This window comes from Eucyclogobius newberryi, unplaced genomic scaffold, assembly GCF_026437365.1.
Source record: "Eucyclogobius newberryi isolate DKJ021-1_F unplaced genomic scaffold, fEucNew1.0.hap1 SCAF_19, whole genome shotgun sequence".
Taxonomy (NCBI): domain Eukaryota; kingdom Metazoa; phylum Chordata; class Actinopteri; order Gobiiformes; family Gobiidae; genus Eucyclogobius; species Eucyclogobius newberryi.
In genome coordinates, this window is record NW_027315823.1 from 16,906,484 (window position 1) to 16,922,625 (window position 16,142).

General features: G+C 39.3%; 3 protein-coding genes across 4 annotated transcripts; 2 read left to right on the forward strand and 1 right to left on the reverse strand.

The window, feature by feature from the left end:
• Positions 1-2,511: 2,511 nt before the first annotated feature.
• arl6ip5a (ADP-ribosylation factor-like 6 interacting protein 5a) lies at positions 2,512-6,066 on the reverse strand. The gene is made up of 3 exons (XM_072451921.1): positions 5,798-6,066; positions 4,117-4,334; positions 2,512-3,684 (listed from the first exon to the last, which is right to left on the reverse strand). The coding sequence occupies exons 1-3, from the start codon at positions 5,974-5,976 to the stop codon at positions 3,509-3,511; spliced, it is 573 nt and encodes a 190-aa protein (XP_072308022.1). The 5' UTR covers positions 5,977-6,066; the 3' UTR covers positions 2,512-3,508.
• Positions 6,067-6,182: 116 nt separating this feature from the next.
• Positions 6,183-12,363, forward strand: trnt1 (tRNA nucleotidyl transferase, CCA-adding, 1). Of its 2 annotated transcripts, XM_072451919.1 has the most exons (8): positions 6,183-6,264; positions 6,455-6,546; positions 8,891-9,084; positions 9,577-9,715; positions 9,841-9,967; positions 10,043-10,236; positions 10,647-10,900; positions 11,885-12,363. In XM_072451919.1, exons 2-8 carry the CDS (start codon positions 6,486-6,488, stop codon positions 12,128-12,130), a joined length of 1,215 nt encoding a protein of 404 aa, XP_072308020.1. In that variant the 5' UTR covers positions 6,183-6,264; positions 6,455-6,485; the 3' UTR covers positions 12,131-12,363. The 2 variants fall into 2 exon arrangements, with proteins under 2 accessions (XP_072308020.1, XP_072308019.1); XM_072451918.1 differs by having other exon boundaries at positions 6,189-6,546; positions 11,885-12,361.
• A 1,643-nt stretch (positions 12,364-14,006) lies between these two features.
• Positions 14,007-15,784, forward strand: LOC140365466 (vasopressin V2 receptor-like). Its single transcript, XM_072451920.1, has 2 exons — positions 14,007-14,995; positions 15,392-15,784. Exons 1-2 carry the CDS (start codon positions 14,164-14,166, stop codon positions 15,601-15,603), a joined length of 1,044 nt encoding a protein of 347 aa, XP_072308021.1. The 5' UTR covers positions 14,007-14,163; the 3' UTR covers positions 15,604-15,784.
• Positions 15,785-16,142: the final 358 nt, after the last annotated feature.

A 16,142-nucleotide genomic window follows, 5' to 3' on the forward strand; every position in this document is an offset into this window, starting at 1 on the left:
ATTTAAGTGTCACAAGCAAGCCAGGGTCTTCTGAAGTCCTCGCAGACTCAATGAGGAGTTAACCAGCTTAGGCAGAGCAAAAGCCAATCCGCTCTCAGCCAACAGGAGGGAGGGGGATGGAGGCCAGGGTGAACCTTTCTATTGTATATTAAGTGTAATGCGCTTCAGAAGATTGTTGAAGTGCGCTGATGTTAAATCAGAAGAAACGTTATAATAAAATACATGTTTGTGAGCGATCCAGGTCCATTATCTCATCATAAACATTGTAGCATACATGGTGAATGGTTGCAATATTTGGCATGAATAAATTCAATTGTCACACTACAGGAAAAAACTGAAAAGTGAATCTGATGCTGCAGTTTTTTAAAATGATTTGTTTATTTGGTGGGAACAGAGCATGTTAATGAACATACATGAGACACATGCTGTAAACAGGCCGGATTGTAGCCATGGGCTCATTTGCATCAGTTGTCCCACAGTCACTCTCACAAACACACTCTCATTCATACTCCAGCATCCTTGGACATTGGAGGCAGCTCCATGGTGAAATGTCTTGCCAAAAGACACAACAAAAATATGCTGTGTTTTAAAAGCCAAAAGCCAAATTAAAAGAAATTAATTAAAACACATAAACGGCCTAAGTCAGATTTTCTTATTTAAGGTCAGCGTGTTCGAGTCACTCACTCCCGCTGCTCTACTGAAGGAGAGCGTCTTTTCCAGGTCAACAACATGAATTCTATTGGTCTTGTTGGAAGGACTTTCTGAGCCATAATGAGAAGCAGCAGCTCTCCACCAAGTTCAAACTATAATGACTAAATGTGTTTATATTATATGTGATTATTTCATTCAAAAAAGTGGATGACTTGTCATAAAAACACACTATAATTGGCAATACAAGTTTGTGATTCCAAGCAGTTATTTTCATGTCAAACTCAGTAGTTCAAATCAGTGCTTTCATACCAGGCTACTGTATAATTGTGGCTGTTTAATGATCGTCTGCCTGTGCTGTTGATAGGTGCTCCATTACACATCCATTCCATAGTAAACAGAGGTACACCTGCTGAGCCGCTGCTGCCTGCCACACGTGTTGGTGAGTGCCTCAGGGGCAGCTGTAACTGTGAACACATAACTTTCCACTGTGCCACAGCAGACAAAACTTTACACGAGCAGACAGTGGTACGGCCCCTCACTGTTACACATTGTGGATGGCGCGGAGGCACAGTAGGAAGGTTATAAATCTTTGGAGTAAAATAGATTTTAACCCTACAGCCACTGGAGTACTGTTACACCTCAGCATGTGGAGGTCAGCAGAGGGCGTACACACAAATACCAGGCATTCCTGATTTAGGCCAATGCTGTATCAGTACCACATGGCTTTATATTATGATGTTAAAACTTATTGTGTGATTTTTTTTTTTAAACATTGTTCATAATGTGAATCAAAACATTGGGAGGTAGATTCTGTTTTTTTTTTTTTTTAGAGTTAATGCAGAGTAAATCACTGATATGTATATTGATGATACTAATACTAATTTACAGTACTGCTAATTCTTGGTTTGCCAAGTATATGGTACAATATAAACTCACGAGACAATGCTCTGAAAGTTTTCAATGTTGGAAAAGTTGAAACCCCTCTTTTTTAGTGTTGTAGACCTGGTCATTGTCCACGAGGCACCACTGATACTACTGTTTTCCCTTTATCTGCAGCACTCAAGCAACTACAAGTCTCATTCTTCTTTTCACCTTCTCCTCATCATTGTTTACTTCATTCTCCCCAACAACACAGCTCCAGATTGATTCTGGTTATCTGCAGTCAATTTTGATGGAATTCAAAGAAGAACATTAATGTGGCTGACACAGCACTTTTCTCATGTCCAGAGGTGGAAGACGCAGCAAGCGCTTCTCTGTAATCTACTGCTCATCATTGATTAGCTCTGCACTCAATGAACACAAGTACAAAGTAAGACAATCAATCAGCCAGGGGCCACTGTCAGGGCAACACACATGGGTCAGGACCTAGCTATGCTTTCAACTTTAATATCCACAAAGCCAGAAAGTATTGGGGAGAGTCAGAGTCAGCACCTTTTGTACAAGAACATGTTGTCCATAAAATGCATCATGAATTTGTTTAAAATATGTTTGGCTTTCAAGACAAATTAGGTTAGTTTGTCAAGGTAAAAGTAACCTAATTTGTCAAAGAAAATAACAAATAAAAGTAAGAAAGTATTGTGATATTAATGCACAGTATTAGAATATTGCAACCGTAGATTTATTGATGTGCAGGATTAAAGAAACTATGTCTGTTCTACATGTGGGTGTTTGTTTGTAGGGTGTAAACTACCGCACTACTAAAAGTAGTAGTGTAGTGTGCAAATGGCAAAATATATTTAATGCAATGATACAAAAGATTGCATACATTAGAATTATTAATTAATCCCTCAATTATGCCATGTTGCTTTTGTGACCACAAAACGTTCACACAAGCAAAGTGCCCAATGACACAAGGGAAGCATGTCAGAAGGGATTTAATCCACAAACTTTTGGGTTAGTTAGCATGAACTTTACTCAGTCCAAGAAGTAAGAAAACTACTGTAAAAAGATCAAAGTTTTCTTGTGCCATTAGTTTGAAGACACATGACACAGTGCTGTTGTAGAAGGAAGTCATTTACTTTTATATTCCAGCTCACAAAATCAAGAAATGCAAAAGGAAAACAAAAATGCATGTGCATGATGAAGTTTTAATTATTTCAGCATAGTTTCTGATCTTGTAATAAAGAAGCAACCTGGTTAAAAGCAGGGAAATGCAGGATCTTTTGTATATGAATGTGTGACTGGAGTTTACAAAGAGTAAATAAATTGACTCCATTGTGAATGTGGTCGCAGCCCACACTGGATGCATCCCAGAGTCATTTATGATTGGTTTATTTTTAAATAAAACTATTTCATGCCTTTGGTTACGCTCAAAGATGCCTTTAAAGGCTTCAGGTAAAAACATCTTATTTACCATATAAATAATGCCGTGGTGTAGTAGCATTCACCTGTGAACGGAAGAGTAACCTGTTCAATTCCTGCCTGTGCATATTCTGTTGTGTCCCTGTTCCCACTACAACAATGAAACAGCAAGACGCCAGATAATCTTTTCCATAAACCCATCTGTCTTTTGGAGCATCTTGGCAGTCATCTGTGCTGACTGCATTTACCGAATCAACAGGCAGAAATGACAGCTGGTTCAGAGACTACATAAAAGTATGTAAAGAGACAGGAAACTTTCTCTGTAGATGCACTGCACACAAACGCATGGCCCATTGCAAAGCTGAGACATGAAGCAGCAGGGCATTTGAAAGTGCCCAGACAAGTTCAGGGTGGAGTGACACCTGCTGTACCCTGAGGTGAAGACAGAGCCCTTTGCATTACAGGATTTTTGTTGGTTTGAACACAGGGTTAGTCCAACAAAGAAGAAAACTTTAGAGACACTTTAATGATAGATGTTTTCTGTGTCCTTATTCAGTCACTCTTTGAGCTTAGCCTCCAAAAAGTTCTGGATCTTCTGCACGTTCTCCTCCTGCTGGCCCAGGGCTTCCAGCAGCAGTCCCATGGGCGATCTCTTCAGCCCTGCGCACTCCATCTTGTTCTCCAGTTTGTTCTTCATGTTACGTAGACGAAAAGAAGCGTGGATAACAATTACTGAAAGCAGATGGGATGGGAATGGTTGAATTAGTCCACAAAACAAAGACATTGTGTGTCACATCAGGCAGTATTAATATGAGAAACTAGAGTTAAGCAATTTTTTGAGATCCAGTAATTTTGAAAATTCAATAATCAGCTTGGCTCGTTTATTATATAACTGAGAGTAAAATAATGGGGTTTGGAGCAGATTTCAGATTTTGGAGGAAGAAATTTGTGGACGAAATTAATGTTGGAATTTGGAAACCTTTTTTTTTAATAATACATAATATAATATCACAGCTCTATAACTATATAACTACCATAGACAGAATACTACAATTATCATTAGAATAATAAACATATTTGTACTTTACACAATTAAAAAACTTGTAAAGTTAATGGATTATGATCAAATCGGAAAGTGGTTCATTCTTGACATATCAAACTTACAAATAAGAGGTAGTGTGATGGCCGTCATGAACACAGTGACGCTCCCCAGCAGAGACATGACAAAGTAACTGGCGGCCATTACCACAATAATAAACATTGTGGGGTTCTGCCTCTTGAACTTGTTAATGGCCGCTTTGTTGTCTCCAGCCCAGAGTGAGCCTAGGAACACTGCAGACACCACAGCCATGGCAGTGATCATGCCCAGAGGATTCAGCAACCTGGAGCAAGAAAGGCCAAAACACAACAGTGTGAGCTCTGGGACGTGTGTGGTCACTGGCTCCATCTAGTGGACAGGGATGAAGCCTACAGTCTTTCAGTTCTGTTACACTCACGCCATTTCAGGTTTTAGTTTGTATTAGAAGACGTTAATGTTTCCCCAAATTATGATAGAAAGCCAAAACAATTAAAAATACAAGATATTTAGATTGAAATGCTTTATTTGAATGCTCTGTCTCGGCCGAGATTTAAAAAAAAAAAAAAAAAAGTAGCTAAACAATTCACTACCAGGGAACGTCTCAGAATGGTTAGCAGAATGGTGTACAGCATATGATAGCATTATATATGTGTATATGACCCGTTTTCTCCAATTATGACTTCGTTTGGTGGGATAACACCTGTGGTAAATATGTATCATAGTTTTACTTCCGTTAAGTTGCAGTTTGTGAAGAAATTCTGAAATAAATTACAGTAAATAGAGTCGAGTTCTAAAATAGAATCTCTGTGATGTCATCAAAAGGCGACAGGCCATTGAAAACAGATAATTTCATGGATCTACTATATGGATAATTTACACTTAACTGACACATATTTCTGACAGTTTAAATGATCATTCAACGAAATAAAGCTGTGGAATGTTTTTATTGTTTCTCAAATCATAACAATTGTGTCATTTATATGGAGCTCTTGTTTTCAATAAGGTTGCTAAGGCAACAGTTGTGGAATTATCTCTACCTATCATATTTGCTGCTCATGTTGAAGAACAATTATAAAACTTTACTAAAATGGTCAAACCGGGGACAAATAGGCAACAAAACTGAATTATAAATGTAGTTGCGTTTTAGTGTGTAGTTTAATATGTCGTTCTGAGTTGCTTCTAAATGGATATTAAATAGAAATATTTCCATGTTGTGTAAGATTTGCTGTTAATATAAATGCATCATACAAAAAAAAAGTTGCTTAGAGCACATTTAAATATGTGCTCTAAGCAAAAGTAATGGCAGTTGCAAGAGAACAGCGAGTATTAACAATGTACTTAATGATTTGTGTGTTTTTTGTAGTTTCAGAAACAGAAAGAGCTGGGTTCGTTATCCTACACGGCTGATTTCTGGTTTGTCCTGCAATTAGTTTCATTTTATGTTTGCTCTTTTGATGTTCTGCAACTAGTACATCTTGTCCCAGGAGCTTTTTGTTCTATGGTAGAACAATGCAATAATCGGTACATATTAATGGTTTGTCAACTCACAGATCACACATCACGTCTCTATTTAATAAATCATCTGTTTGTTTTGTTCCGTTTTTTTGACGAGGCGATCATAGTCACAGTCACAGGTCAAAATGCACCCCATGACAGCAGCGTCCCTCAAACAACATTACTCATATCACACAAACCAAACTCATAAACTCCCTCACCCTTTGCTCAAATACAACAAAACTCAAACAAGGATCAAGTGTTGGAACTTACCCAACGACAAGAAACACAGCTACAGCGAGCAGCAAGTAGTTTGTCTGGTAGTAAAGCAGGTTGCTAACTAATCTGTTGTTCCACCTCGACATGTCATTAAAATCTGGCTTGGCGAATCTCTCAAACCCGGGTAAGAAGTCAGCCCAGGTCCTGAGCGGCGTTATCTCCACTTTAACCATTTCTCCTGCTCTGTTTACGAAGATCTAACATCGGACACAAGACAGAGCAAAGCGGAAAACCCCCCGAAAAGTAAACGACAGGCAAGTATCGCGAGACTTTTTTGACAGCGTGAATTCTGCAAAGACCCGCCTACTTGTTCTGACGTTCTCGCACGCTATTGGCCAGTGGCCGCATGGCACTCGCATACTTCCTGTTTGTGCCTCCACCGATAAGTTAACGTAGATGTTTTGTTCGGAGAGATTTGTTTGACATTGACTGACTTTATTGAAAGCTGGAACGCGATTCAGGTCATTATAATGTTGTGAAATGGCTGTACTTATGCTCGTATTACTTTCATGAGGAAAGTAATTCTGGTCATCTGTCCAAACCGGGGCTTTCGGTCATGTCAACAGTGTGAAGTGCTAGCTTGCTAAGTGCACAGAACACGTTCATTTCTCGGATGTGGTGTAAATTACTCCGTCCTCTTGTGGTTGGTAGGGCAGCGTTGTACTGGAGGGGTCTCTTCACGATGCAGCTGAAAACCAGTGAGTTTCAGTGTCTGTTCACTGATGGACTGAAAGGACTTGCAGGTAAGACCATTTCAATGTATTTATTTCATTATTATTCAATTCCTTAACTTGAAAAAAGCTGGAACACCCGAAACAAAGTGCAACAGATAATGGCACACATTGACTAAATATATATGAGACAACAATTGGATGCAACACCGAAGGTGTTATTCCCTCTTGAGTATTTTAATAATAAATATGTGCCTTTTGTGTCCCAGAGACATTGTTAGTTATAGCATTTTTATTACAGCGCAAAAAAAAAAAAAAAAAAAACAGACCAGATAGCAAATTTAAAAATACTGGATACAAGTAGCTTATGACAGGCAAAGAAATAAAATATGGCACGTCTAAAAACAAATTCACACCAAATCTGTAAAATAGGTACATTTTCACATTTATTCCGAACATAATTTTTCCAATTTGTTTCTAGTCTAGGGCTGGGTATTGCCTAGTACCTCACGATACAATACGCATCCCGATACAGGGTCCGTGATACGATACAAATCCAGATACCCAAAACTTGATATGATATGTGTCCTGATACATGGATATCCCTTTAAACTGCTATTAAATTATGTTTTGATTTAGTAGAATAAAAAGTGCATTTGAATTTCCTTGATGCTACAGTCTGTAGGTCACGATACGCATCTCTGTATCGATACACATATTGACAAGAAGTCTGTCACAATATATCACAATATTGATAAATTCTAAACGACAAAAGTGTATTCTAAAGGTATCCATTTATTTTGTCCATGGCAGGAGTTTTGAGGCCCAAATGGGATGACGATGTCAAAAACGGCCTGTAGCGCTTCATTAATCTCAGTCCAATAGTTTTGACCAACAGGACAGTCCCAATACACATGGTAATGGTGGGCCTCCTGGCTGCCACCATTTCACCAGCAGGCAGCATTTCCCTGTGAATAATGAGCACTTTGAGATGGTATTATGAAAAAACGTGAAACATGTGATTTTGTGGTCCTCTAGGATGTATATATATTTTCTTTGTCGGTTAAAACAAAGTCAGTTTCTCTTTCTCATTTATTTTTAACACATTTAGTGAAGTGGCAGTCTTACCGTAATTGTTTATATATTTATATACCTATAGTTTATATATTATTCCCCTTTAAAGTTTGGATTTTTATGCCTTTGTAAAAAAATCACTAAGAGGGTCATAGAACTTTCTTTTATTTCTTCCTTACAAGACTCTTTATTTGTAGAACCTTATAAAACACCTGTTTCTCCAAGATTCCTTCAAAAATCAAAGCATTTCAATTGATTTTCTTTTACAATCTGGTAAAAAAAATTGAACTTTAGCAATTCAGACCTTGAATCTCTTGTTTTTGTGGACATTATTTATTTTTAATGCATAAATCAAATAGTTCTTACTTCATTTCATTTCTACAAGTAACTTAACTTCAAAAGCATGTATTATGTTATAATTAGCATGAACTGGTTATATATATATATATATATATATATATATATATATATATATATATATATATATATATATATATATAAAATTTTATTTATTAAAAAAAAAGGTAATAGGGACAGATACAAAAACATTGACTAACTGTAGCACAGCAGCCCGATGCATGCATCATAGTGCTTATAGCTAGTCGCAGCACACACTAAAAACAGAGGACACAGTGATATGTACAACATTAAGACGAATAAGAAAATATACATTAGAAACACATTAAACATGAGCGCAGTGCTGCTGGCACATCCAAGATTTAGTTTATCTTATGAAGATGCTAAATTTTGTTATGGATTTTAACTGGACAGGGGTCCATCCATCCATTTTCTACCGCTTGTTCCCTTTCGGGGTCGCGGGTGACTGTAGCCTATCCCAATAACTTGGGAGGATAGGGATGGGTGGACAGGGATCATATTCCATAAATGAGAACCATTCACATAAAATGTTGTTTGGGTGAAGCATGTTTTACAAAAAAGGCACAGTTACCAAGCTGCTGATTTTTAACAAGGCAATTCCATACAAAAAGGGGAAAAAGAAAATATTTTTGATATGGGCCAAAGTTGAGAAGACATAGATTTTGTGGAATGGCTTTGCATTGTATGTCCACCAGATGGCATTGTCTTTATTATTTTGACATGATGTATTGTACCTAGTATGACCAACTCAGTGATGATAACTGCATAATACCATATTATTTTTTGCATTTTCTATGTAAACTTTAATATTACAATACTATTCATTATGACTGTAAATAAGTGGGACAAGGGCCTAATTGGGTTTGCCAGACAAAAGCGAGACAAGTGGTCACCCTCATTTTAGAGCTCCTCTTGATGCTTCTTGATACCGTGCTTCAGGTTTGTGTTATATTTACCTTTCTAGAACTCTTTCAAAAGAATGATTATGAGCTCCGGGTTGCTGGAGGAGCAGTCCGGGACCTATTGTCGGGGAAACGGCCTGACGATGTGGACTTTGCGACGACAGCTACTCCAGAGGAAATGAAGAGGATGTTTCAGGCAGCGGGTATTCGCATGATTAACAACAAAGGAGAGCAGCACGGCACCATCACAGCCAGAGTGAGAGACCAGTTTTATCTACACAGCTCAGTATTTGATTTGTCACTTTTAACTTTTATTTTTAAGACGCTCAATTGAGCTAAATGTGTTATGGAATTTATAAACTATGAGCAAACCCGACAACAAACAAAGTCAAAATACGGTTTTGTCACTCTTTACTTACTATCCAGTTAACTCATGGGCATTTGAAGGAGCCAGATGTGGCCTTCTCGCAAGATTTTAGTTTAAATTTTTTAACTGAAAACAATAACTTCAATTGCCTATATTTTACATAAAAGTGCTTATAATGATGATAATTTGTTACACCAATGATGGCGGTCCGGCCCTCCGCCACTTGCCTGGATTTAAATATAGCCCTCAGAGGAAAAATAATTACCCACCCGTGAGCTCTATATATTTCCACACAGACTGTGTTTCCAGATTAGAAATATATGATTTGTACACACATTTTAAGTAAATATATTCATGTCTTGGTTATATGAATTGTTCTAGATACACAATGAAAACTTTGAGGTGACTACGCTGCGTGTGGACGTTCAGACAGATGGACGACATGCAGAGGTCGAATTCACCACTGACTGGCAACAGGATGCAGAGCGCAGAGACCTCACCATCAATTCCATGTTTTTAGGTACAAACCTATGGGATCAAATATTGCATGATGATGAGAGCTGTATTCAAATGCGTAAAGGCAAAAGATACAAACAAACAAACATGTTTAATTTTTCATCTTACACAATGCCATTTTCTTTGCAGGTCTTGATGGCACATTGTATGACTATTTCAAAGGATATGAAGACCTGCAGAATCATAAAGTTAGATTTGTGGGCAGTGCTGAGCAAAGAATCCAAGAGGATTACCTGAGAATATTGCGCTATTTTAGGTTTGGAGAGCATGTTTTGAGTCTTCTCACTAAAATATAGTTGTAAATAGTGAAGAGTATTTTTTTAATCCACAGGTTTTATGGCAGAGTTGCTCTGGAACCAGATGACCATGAGCCAGGGACACTTGCTGCCATTAAAGCAAATGGCAATGGCCTGGCTGGGATCGCAGGAGAACGCATCTGGGTAGAACTGAAGAAGCTTGTTGTTGGCAACCACGCGGGCCCTCTACTGGAGCTCCTATACAAACTGGGATTGGCACAGTACATCGGTAAGAGGGCTGTTAAAGTACATTTTATACCTTTCATTTTCACCCACAGCTTATAAGGCCTCAATGAGAGGGAGATTTTCTTTCTATGTGGCAATGAAATATCACAGTTATATCACTTTTGCACAGTATGTTGCAAAATCATAGAGCTGTGTGAGGAGTGCACCCCAGATCATGGCATACCTTCACCGCCCCCACCGTGGTCTTTCCCAGTGGTTTCCCTCATGAACACTTCTGAACTGCGGTTTCTTGTCATCGCTTGCTAAAAACATTGGCGTTATTAAATATTATTATACTGCGTATGAGTTAAGGGAAGGATTGTCATTAGGATTTGTCATGGTATATATTTTTTGCACTTTAGTGTGTTCAATGCTTTGTGTAAATTACCCTTGGTACCTTTTTGTATTCTACAGGTTTTCCAACAGACGGTGACCTGGAGGAGATGCGGCGAGTGTGGGAGAACTCAAAACGACTCTCCCCCAAACCAATGACGGTCCTGGCTGCCCTCTTCCACTGCTCAGAGGAGGTGGACAAAACGGACCTCCGGTTGAAAGTGTCCAAAGAGGAGAAGACTCTGGCTCTGTTCCTAGTCAAGTACAGACATGAGCTCAAGAAGGACAGCAAGCAACCACACAGCATCAAGCCTTTCACTGACATTATTATTGATGTGAGTCTTCATTGCTCTGATTTAGTTTGTGCTTTATTGAGTCTAAAGAAGTCTTCTTATGCAAAGTCAACGTTCAAGGGCTTTAACATTTTATTTTTATCCCATCAACTTATATTATTATTATTATTCAAACATGTTTGAATAATCTTTATTGTTCAGCATTTGAGGTGCCATGCTTTGCAAATCGCCCATTTCACCTTCTCTCTGAACATGCCCACTGCTCTGCACAAGAAGTACTTTAGCGTTGTGTTTACTCACTCCATTCAAAAGACATAGCAATCGCAAGTTTACTGCTTGTATGAAATATTCATCAACTTCAACAATAGGTTTAATATACATAATTTGTACTACTTACTTTTACGGTACATATGGTCAAATTATGAATTGTAATAATTGAAGAACAATTCCTTTTGTTTGGTGATAATTGCACATAGATCGCAGTAGATTACATTCGCCTTCATCTGTCAACCTTCTGGTCCTTTATTGTGAAGACAAATGATTGCCAGTGTTATACAGACCGTCACCTCCAGCTGGAATGTAAATTGAAGGCCGTTAAAGGCCAAGTGGGAGTGGATGTGAGAGACGGGAGTTGTTCAATTACATCCCTAGGCCAGAGAAAAAGACCAGCACTGTACAAAGACATCATCATTTCATACTTCAAAACATATTTCCTCTTTGTAGAACAGTGGCAGCAATTTTAAGGTTTAATGCAAAGTCTTTAAATGTTATGCATATACTGTTCCAAAATGAACACAGCAGCCTCAGAACGAATGACAGTTGTCGTTTGGGCTAGATCATTGATATATTGACTTTTAACCCTAGCCATTTGAAACTTAAACAATGTAGTAATTCAAAGTCTGAACCTACTCCGTACCACTTGTGTTAATTACATAAATTTACTGTTGCTTTATTTCATTACAAAAACAATTAACATGACGTAAAAGTCGATTATGTTTAAATGTCAGTGTTTCTGTGCCTTTACAGAATCGAGAGTCGGACACTAAGATGAAAGTGTATGAGCTGCTTAAGTATCAGGGCGAGGAGAAGCTGCTGAAGGAGCTGTGCCAGTGGTCCATCCCTCAGTTTCCCATCAACGGACACGACCTGCGGCAGTTGGGTATCACATCAGGGAGGGACATAGGTGCAGCCTTACAACGGCTCCGGGACATCTGGAAGAAAAGTCACTATCAGATGGACAAAGACGAACTGCTCAGCTACATCGAGTCGTAGCTAAACGGAAGCTTAAGCAGGGGCAGGCTTTGTGCTCTACTGGTGAATTGATCATATCATTATGGCACTTGCATGAATCAATGTAGACCAGAGCTTGTTACAGAAAGAACAGATGAATGACTCAAAATACAATCACAACCAAGGCCAGAACTGATTGGAAGTGACTAATATTTGAAAATACCGTTTGGAAAAGTTATTTGATTTTGAGGTTTCTCTCCAGTTCAACTGAAGTAATTTTGTGTTTATTTCCCATAAATGAAGGCCTTTTCACACAGTTTTATGTTATGTTTACTGTTATGTTGTACTCAAGGTTAGTATAATATAATAGCCACTCACAGTGCTATGATCAGATATATGCTTGCTTTATTGTTTTGTCTAGTCATAATCCCAAGAAAACCTGTTGGACTAATCTAAATGTGTCGACTCGATTACAACGATTCATAAGAATATCTTAACCATAATTTCACAATAATTTATTCCAATATGACATTGTTCTGCGTTCATAATTTGTAAAATCATCCTGACCCCGTGACGTCTGAACAAAGATTAATCAGTGTGAACAGTGGACTATATTTAACTAGAAAATCTGCAATGGCTGAAGCCATTGCTGGAGTGTCTGCGTCTCTCCCTCTCCCCCCATCTCCCTCCCTCCCTCTGTCTCTCTCCCTCCCTCTCTCCACTATATGTTCTTGTATTGTGAGTGATGTCACAAATGTTGTAGTATTATTATTATATTTTCCATTCCTCTCTCCTCGCTCCGTCACAAAATTCTAAAGAATAAAGTCTAAAGAATTCCGCAGACACTCATAATGCCCAAATTCATTTAAATAGGGAAAAAGTACTAATACTATTGCAAATTCTGTAAAAAGTACAAGTTTTTCAAATGTCAAAAGTAATAGCACATGTACTACTGCGAAAGCGATCATAATGAGCTATAACATGTTGAAATCGGTTGAAGCGGAAAATATAATTTAATGTGAAATACAAGAACATATAGTGCCTGCGTGACATTACGCAGACACTCAATAATGCCACAAAGCCAAGCAGACTTTTATTTTTCACGTATTGTGTGACATGGTCGCTCCATACCATCTCCAGCTACAAGGCTTGAGTAAAGAGAAAACACAAAAATTAGATATGTTTTGGTGAATTCATGACCTTCCCCAGCTGGAAGGCTTGAGGTGTTGGTATGAAGGTAAACAGGAGGGAATGTAAGAGCAGCACCAAACTACACTCTACACGGATCTGCCCTGTGCTGTCCAAACCACACCTTTAACACTGCAGCTCCAATAGAATTAAATGGACTTCTTGAATGACGTACTGAGGAAAAAAAACTAATGTGTGACATACCACATGTACACTCCAAGAATATAATCCCAAAACTCTTTTTTTTTCTTCTTCTTTTCTTACAATATACATCAGTTGATGTTCTCAAATCAAGAAGAAGACTGTGTTAGGTTTTTAGTTTATCTTGCACTGAGTGGCAGCTTCTGAGTTATTGATTTTCTGGTATTTACTCCTTAATAGTCGGATCAGGTTGTATTGGACGTTACTAAATTGCACCCCAATGTCTGGTTTTGTTTTTCTGTAGATATGCCTAAAAACCAGGCAATGGCAGTAATAATAATACAGATTATTGTCATTAGAGATGTGAAGAAGAAAGGTCTCGATGTTTTCTTAAAATTGTAGGGGTTATTGTGGTTGGGTGGGACTGTGTGTGTATGTGTGTGTGTGTGTATATATATATATTATATTATATTATATTATATTATATTTGCATTCACTCTGACAGTCCATGGTGTTTCAGGGCCCGCCCCTCCTTTCTGCAGACAGAGCCTTCAGAAGCTCTGGCTCTTCGCTCAGTTTGTTCAAACATGTTGCGCACGCAGGAACTCCACTTGCTTCTCTAACGCAAGTTTACATCTTCAGTTTTAAAATATCCAAAAGTTTGGATGCCATTTGGAACCCCGGGAATAGTGTATTCTGGGATCTTCGTGTAGATTTGTTCTTGCCCGTGCGTCTTCATCCAGAGCATGTCTTGGCTGAGCACAAACCAGACTTTGGAGCACGCACTAACGGAGGATGAGCCGCGCGACGAGTTCGTGGCCCGGGTGAAGATTGCCCTTCTGGCCATCATTTTCGTGACGGCGGGGGTCCTGAACGCGGGGCTCCTGTTGGTGCTGTGGCACCGTAGGAAGCTGTTGTCCCGTATGCGCGTGTTCGTGTTCCACCTGTGCGTCGCGGATCTGGTGGTGACTTTCTTCCAGGTTTGCCCGCAACTCATATGGGACATAACGGACCGGTTTGTGGGTCCGGACGTGCTGTGCCGCCTGGTGAAGTACTTTCAGGTCGTGGGCATGTTCGCGTCCACGTACATGATCGTGGTGATGACCGTGGATCGATACCACGCCATCTGTAACCCAATGGTGACGTTCCAGCGGCGCGCGGCCAAATGGAACTGGCCCGTGTGCGCCGCGTGGTGCGTGTCTTTCATTGGCAGCCTTCCGCAGATCTTCATCTTCTCGCGCGTGGAAGTGGCCCCGGGTGTATATGACTGCTGGGGCCAGTTTGTGCAGCCGTGGGGGCCCAAAGCTTATGTGACATGGACCACTCTTGTCATTTTTGTACTGCCCATCTTCACGGTGATCTGCTGCCAGGTGCGTATCTGCCGCACTGTGCACGTCAACTTCAACACGAAGAGGCACCACATCCACCCCAGGGCCAGCGGTGTGGCCAGGATGTTCAAGGCCAGGGTCAAGACTGTGAAAATGACCGTGGTGATTGTGCTGGCCTACGTGCTGTGCTGGACGCCCTTCTTCACGGTGCAGCTGTGGTCCGTGTGGGACGCACTGGCTCCGACGCACAGTAAGAACTTTCTAATATATACATTTATTATAGTGTAAATGTTATATTTTAAAGTATTTTGCAGCGTGGATGATTTTTCCAAACCTCCAACAGAAGAGAAAACGTGTCTTTCCTCATCTTTCTATTGGCTTAAATAACATCATATCCTCCCTGATTTGAAAGATTTGACATGACAATGCCCCTACCTTATTAGAGGAATAGCACAATTTAAATATAAATATTCTCTTTGGAATGGGTAACGGTCAAAATCTTTCTATCCAGGAAGGAGTCATATGCCTGAAATCCATGGCTATTTAATGGAAGAGAATCCACTTTGCTCCCACCTGCAAAATGCTAGAATGACATAATGTTATTCTTGGCGACATCAAACCAACTCCAGTGTTTTGTGAGTTGCAGCTGCCACCTTCTCCGTTCTCATGTTGTTGGCCAGTCTAAACAGCTGTGCAAACCCGTGCATCTACCTGCTGTTCAGTGGAACCCTCCCCAAGAGACTGCTGACCCTGATGCGCGTGTCCCAGGCCCATGAAAACAAAGACCCCATCCAGGAGGAAGGCACCATGGTGAGCTCACTGTACATCAGCCTCAAGAGTTTGTCCGACTCCAGGTGAATATGCACCAAACGCCAACAGTACAAAGGGCATATCACCGCAGGAAAATAACTCACTTCTAAAGCAGTGAATTAGCCTACTGTTCTCCATTTACTCTTTATTATCATGCAGTCATTTTGTTTAGATAAAACAACTTCATTGTACTTCCTTTGCTGGTGTAACATTTCTACACTCAAAATGTTTTTGCTGGTTAATGAAAAAATGCACAGGTTTTTATATTAACAGTATTATACAAGCTGATCAGAATCAGACATTAAAACAATATAATTCTGATGTATGCAAAATTGTGTAAGATCATCTAATTTATCTACCTCCACAGTTTTATATTGTGTGACATAAAACAAAAACATGTAGAATATACATGCTGTATGTTACAATGGCTATAATGGTCAATGATGGTGTTATTTTGGATTCTTGATTTGTCTTGTACTGTATTTAATAAATGTATTTGTGATGATTGGGTTGTTTTGTTTTTAATTCTCTTGCATTAACAAACAAGTCCTTAATGTTGTGCTGTCTGATGAGATTTATGAGATCTG

Bases quoted from the DNA above. Each gene is read 5' to 3' on its own strand.
- arl6ip5a (XM_072451921.1), bottom strand. From the start codon at position 5,976: ATGGTTAAAGTGGAGATAACGCCGCTCAGGACCTGGGCTGACTTCTTA. The intron at 4,335-5,797 runs GTAAGTTCCAAC...TTCTTGCTCCAG, and splicing joins GCTGTGTTTCTTGTCGTTGG to GTTGCTGAATCCTCTGGGCA. The intron at 3,685-4,116 runs GTAAGTTTGATA...ATCTGCTTTCAG, and splicing joins CATCACACTACCTCTTATTT to TAATTGTTATCCACGCTTCT.
- trnt1 (XM_072451918.1), top strand. From the start codon at position 6,417: ATGTGGTGTAAATTACTCCGTCCTCTTGTGGTTGGTAGGGCAGCGTTG. The intron at 9,716-9,840 runs GTACAAACCTAT...TTTTCTTTGCAG, and splicing joins CATCAATTCCATGTTTTTAG to GTCTTGATGGCACATTGTAT. The intron at 10,901-11,884 runs GTGAGTCTTCAT...GTGCCTTTACAG, and splicing joins TCACTGACATTATTATTGAT to AATCGAGAGTCGGACACTAA.
- LOC140365466 (XM_072451920.1), top strand. From the start codon at position 14,164: ATGTCTTGGCTGAGCACAAACCAGACTTTGGAGCACGCACTAACGGAG. The intron at 14,996-15,391 runs GTAAGAACTTTC...TGTGAGTTGCAG, and splicing joins CGCACTGGCTCCGACGCACA to CTGCCACCTTCTCCGTTCTC.